The sequence below is a fragment of the Eptesicus fuscus genome, chromosome 21 (genome assembly GCF_027574615.1).
Source record: "Eptesicus fuscus isolate TK198812 chromosome 21, DD_ASM_mEF_20220401, whole genome shotgun sequence".
Taxonomy (NCBI): Eukaryota; Metazoa; Chordata; class Mammalia; order Chiroptera; family Vespertilionidae; genus Eptesicus; species Eptesicus fuscus.
The window spans coordinates 13672761-13677558 of record NC_072493.1 but is presented as its reverse complement, the minus strand read 5'-3'; the positions used below and the strand labels follow the sequence as shown (position 1 = coordinate 13677558).

General features: G+C 46.0%; 1 protein-coding gene across 1 annotated transcript; it reads left to right on the top strand.

The window, feature by feature from the left end:
- Positions 1 to 277: 277 nt before the first annotated feature.
- On the top strand, positions 278 to 2832 carry PDP2 (pyruvate dehydrogenase phosphatase catalytic subunit 2). The gene has a single exon (XM_008140127.3). The coding sequence runs from the start codon at positions 278 to 280 to the stop codon at positions 1868 to 1870; it is 1593 nt and encodes a 530-aa protein (XP_008138349.2). The 3' UTR covers positions 1871 to 2832.
- Positions 2833 to 4798: the final 1966 nt, after the last annotated feature.

Here is a 4798-nt window from a genome sequence, read left to right as displayed (position 1 = left end):
GTGGAGAGGGTATACAAACCCTGTTTTTCACATTTTCTGGGATGTGTTTATGTGCTATAATGGGAAGTAGAGAGACTTGCTTAGGTATTTTGAGTTTAGTGAACTCTTTTAAATAGTTTACCTTAAATCACTTTTGCTCAGGATAGTAGCACATTAAATGTTTTCAGAAGTCATTATTGAGAAATTAAATTTGAAACTTTTTGAAACTCTTTAATTTCCAGGTTTTTTAAAAAAACACCTTTTGCTGAAGGAACACATTTGCTGGTATAGCTTCAGAATGTCAAGTCCTATGTCCTACTGGATCTTAAATTCTGCAAGGAACAGCATTGCCACATTACAAGGGGGCAGGCATTTATATTCAAGGTGTGTCTCAAGTAGGAATAAATCAAAAAGGACGCTCTTTTCCTGGGTACCAACCACCCTAAAAAACAATGCCCCATGTGGTGGCTTTGCTCTGCCGAAAGCCTACAGACACACATCGACAGAGGAAGACGATTTCCACCTGCAGCTCAGCCCTGAGCAAGTAAATGAAGTGTTGCGAGCCGGTGAGTCAGCCCACAAGATTCTTGACCCCGTCAGCGGAGTTCCAAATTCGGTGTTGCGGTTTGAGAGCAACCAGCTGGCTGCCAATTCCCCAGTGGAGGACCGGCGAGGTGTGGCCTCCTGCCTGCAGACCAACGGGCTGATGTTTGGTGTCTTTGACGGACATGGTGGCCATGCATGTGCTCAAGCAGTAAGCGAGAGGCTCTTCTACTACGTGGCAGTGTCGCTGATGTCTCAGCAGACCTTGGAGCAGATGGAGGGAGCGATGGAAAGCATGAAGCCCATGCTGCCCATCCTGCAGTGGCTCAAGCACCCAGGGGACAGTATCTACAAGGATGTCACGTCAGTGCACCTTGATCACCTCCGGGTCTACTGGCAGGAGCTGCTTGACCTGCACATGGAAATGGGACTGAACATTAAGGAAGCATTAATGTACTCCTTCCAGAGACTCGATTCTGACATCTCCCTGGAAATCCAGGCCCCTTTGGAAGACGAGATGACAAGGAACCTTTCGCTCCAGGTTGCTTTCTCTGGGGCAACAGCTTGCATGGCCCATGTGGATGGGGTTCACTTGCATGTGGCAAATGCTGGTGACTGCCGGGCCATCCTTGGTGTCCAGGAGGACAATGGCATGTGGTCTTGTCTGCCCCTTACCTGCGACCACAATGCCTGGAACCAGGCTGAGCTGTCACGGCTGAAGAGGGAGCATCCTGAGTCAGAAGACAGGACAATCATCATGGACGACAGGCTGCTGGGCATCCTCATGCCCTGCAGGGCATTCGGGGATGTCCAGCTGAAGTGGAGTAAAGAGCTGCAGCGCAGTGTCCTGGAGCGGGGCTTTGACACCGAGGCCCTCAACATTTACCAGTTCACCCCCCAACACTACTACACTCCACCCTACCTGACTGCTGAGCCTGAGATCACATACCACAGGCTGAGGCCCCAGGATAAGTTCCTTGTGCTGGCGTCAGACGGCCTGTGGGACGTACTGGACAATGAGGATGTGGTGAGGCTGGTGGTGGAGCACCTAAGTGAAGCGGGTCGGCACAAGCCAGACCTGGCCCAGAGACCAGCCAACCTGGGGCTCATGCAGAGCCTGCTGCTGCAGAGGAAAGCCCAGGGGCTTCACGTTGCCGACCAAAATGCAGCCACACGTTTGATCAGACATGCCATAGGGAGCAATGAGTATGGGGAGATGGATCCCGAGCGGCTGACCGCGATGCTGACGCTGCCAGAGGACTTGGCGAGAATGTACAGGGATGATATCACCGTCACTGTGGTGTATTTTAACTCAGACTCAATTGATGCAGTTGATAAGAGAGGTTAAAAATTTCTCATCCTATTGCCAAGGTTAATTTAAATGTTCTAAGGTATTTTCACTTATTCTTAAACTGGCTATTCAAACCTGTTAAAGGGGCAGTTGGTGTAGTTTGCTTAATAATAGCCTCATGTGAGAAGAAAAGAAAGCAAGCAGCCTAAGTTTAAAAACAATAGCAGTGATTCCATGTCCCTGGGTGTTTGGGTCACCTCTTCCAAGCAGAGAGGGCAGAGCATGGAGACATAAAATTTGCTTGGGCTCATGTAGCCAGGTCCTTTTGTAAAGAAACTGTTGTTAAACTGTGTCAGCTTGACCCTCCAAATGGTAAACTTTTTTTTTTTAAATATGTTTTTATTTATTTTAGAGAGAGGGAAAAGGAGAAGGATAGAAACATCGATAAGAAACATCAATTGGCTGCCTCCAGCACACCTCAAGCCTGCAACCCAGGCATGTACCCTGACCAGCAATAGAACCCAGGACCTCTTGGTTCATGGGTTGATGCTCAACCATTGAGCAACCCTGACTGGGCTCCAAGTGGTAAATTTAATCATAATTCTAAACATGAAGAACTAAAGGATCTTCTGAGGTTTTGCTGCAAAACTGCAAACTTGATAATTTTCCTCAATTCATAATCATGGACTTCTAGACTATGAAGGGAGGTTTTGTTTGTTTGATTGTTTTAATTACTAAGACCTAGGTTTACAAAGGATATTACAGAACACTTTTTCTATGCAACATTCTAACCTTTCTCATGATTACACTTGTGAAAACATTTTGTAGTGCTGCATTCTAGTCCTATTTTAGTTTATTTTAAAACTGAGTCCTCAAACTTGCCAACAGGCCTGCTGTCAGCATGCTTGGAATGACCTGTCTTGGTTTCCAGCTGAGGGTGAGAGGAGCTAGGCCTCTGGACCAGCGGAATTTACTTGTATGGCTTTTGGTCCCTTCCACTGGAGCCTATCCCCTGAACTTTTGAGCCATACTAGGAGTGATCTGTCTAAGCCAGTGGTCGGCAAACTCATTAGTCAACAGAGTGGCAAACCGCGGCTCGCGAGCCGCATGTGCCTCGAGAACCGCAGTTTGCCGACCACTGGTAAGCCTTAACTCCTGGCCTTTCCTGCATTAATATTGTCTCCAGGGTTTAAGCCTCTGTGGGTTTAGTCATAGCAGTTAGCCATTCTGGTTATACCTCTCAAACATTCTTCTGTTAATTCCTGTCTTTTCTCTGCTGAGCTCCCTCATCCTGCTGCTTCTAATTGCAAAGAATGCTTCCATTTCACATGGTTGCAGGGAAGGAGAAAATGTGCTCTCTTTTGTGTCAGCCGATTAGGCAGGACTGGTTTACTGCAGTGGATTATAGACTTAAGATTCAGCCTGAATCTGGAGAGGTGAAACAGGAAGGACCTGAGAGCAGTCACTAACCAAGGCTCCCCATGTGCATCCCGAGGCAGTGGAGAGGGGGGCAGAGGGAGATTGGTCAGATGGGACACTTGCTCCTTGAATGTGGGTTAAATCACGTTGCTTCTCCTCAGGAACTGGACCATATATAGAATAGGAGTGGGGGCAAAAATAAATATAACCTGTAATGGCTTCTGTGGGCTGCACAGACTTGTGTCAGTTGGAAAATGAAACCATGTTGATCCTTTTTTGGGAGATGAGTTTCATGTGATGAATTATAGTAGCATTTAAACAACAGGAAATGTGTCCCTAAATGGATACACAAATAAAATCCCACAAAACTGACATTTTTATCCTCCTGTACTATATTAGTTGATCACTCTCCTCATCTCACCCCCTCGTGCCATGCACCGAAAGAAAAGCAAATAACTAGGATTGACTTCCTCATGTTTGTCCATGTTCCAGAGACATCCATTCAAGTGTTGGTATACTTCTAGCCTGGGGACAAGCAAATAACTAGGATTGACTTCCTCATTTTTGTCCATGTCCCAGAGACATTCATTCCAGTGTTGGTATACTTCAGGCTTGGGGATGTTTCCCTGTAGGTTTTCAGTGCAACTGGTTAGCAATAGGACTTCATTTTAAGAAGTTCGCTTTTGAGTGCTTAAGCTTGGTTCTTTTATTCTGAAGCCATTAGTATTCCTTCAAATCTAGATCTTAACTCAGAAGTAAAACGTGAATCACTGCCACTCTGCTCACCCGAAGGTATGTTGCTAGAGCCAAAGGATGCTTGTCTGACAACCTTTGCTCTTCACGCCCACTAAACCCCGGTGCACCCTTGGAGCGTTTACTTGGATTACAGAGCATGAATCATGTTTCGGAGCCAGCATGGTCATAAATGTATCCGATTCAGTAACTTGTGAGACGGCCAAGAGAATACAGACATCCCAGCTGTTTCTCCAAGCGTATGTTTTTTTCTCTGCCTAATAGATTTCCTGCTTTCTAATTGGTATATTGAGAGAAAAAAGGACAGTGTATTGTCTGCCTTTTCCACTGTGAACTCTTATTAGCTCTTTTTTTTTTTTAAGGTAAAGATTGACTTTTATTTTTTAATATATTTTTGTTGATTTTAGAGAGGAAGGGAGAGGGAGAGAAGAAACATCAATGATGAAATAGAATCATTAATTGGCAGCTTTCTGCACTCCCCACACTGGGGATCGAACCATGACCTCCTGGCTCATAGGTCGATGCTCAACCACTGTGCCATGCCGGCTGGGCTCTTGTCACTTCTCTCGGAATGCTCCAAGGGGTGCCTCCTGGTTTAACCCCAGGGTGTGCCTCCCTGCCCACAGTTCTGCTGTCATTGACCTTCCCGCAGCACATGGGCTCCTGCTTGACATCGGGGTTGAGAAGGGGTTGATGGTACTTGTCAAGTCTTCCAAAGCATTTATCATTCCTTTTATAAAGATTTCAGTTCTGAGACTGCTAAAATGAATTAAAAGGTAAGCCTGAACATTTAGTATTTTGGTTGTGACTTTG

What these genes read in the sequence shown, in the direction of transcription:
- PDP2 (XM_008140127.3), top strand. Translation starts at nt 278, where the DNA reads ATGTCAAGTCCTATGTCCTACTGGATCTTAAATTCTGCAAGGAACAGC.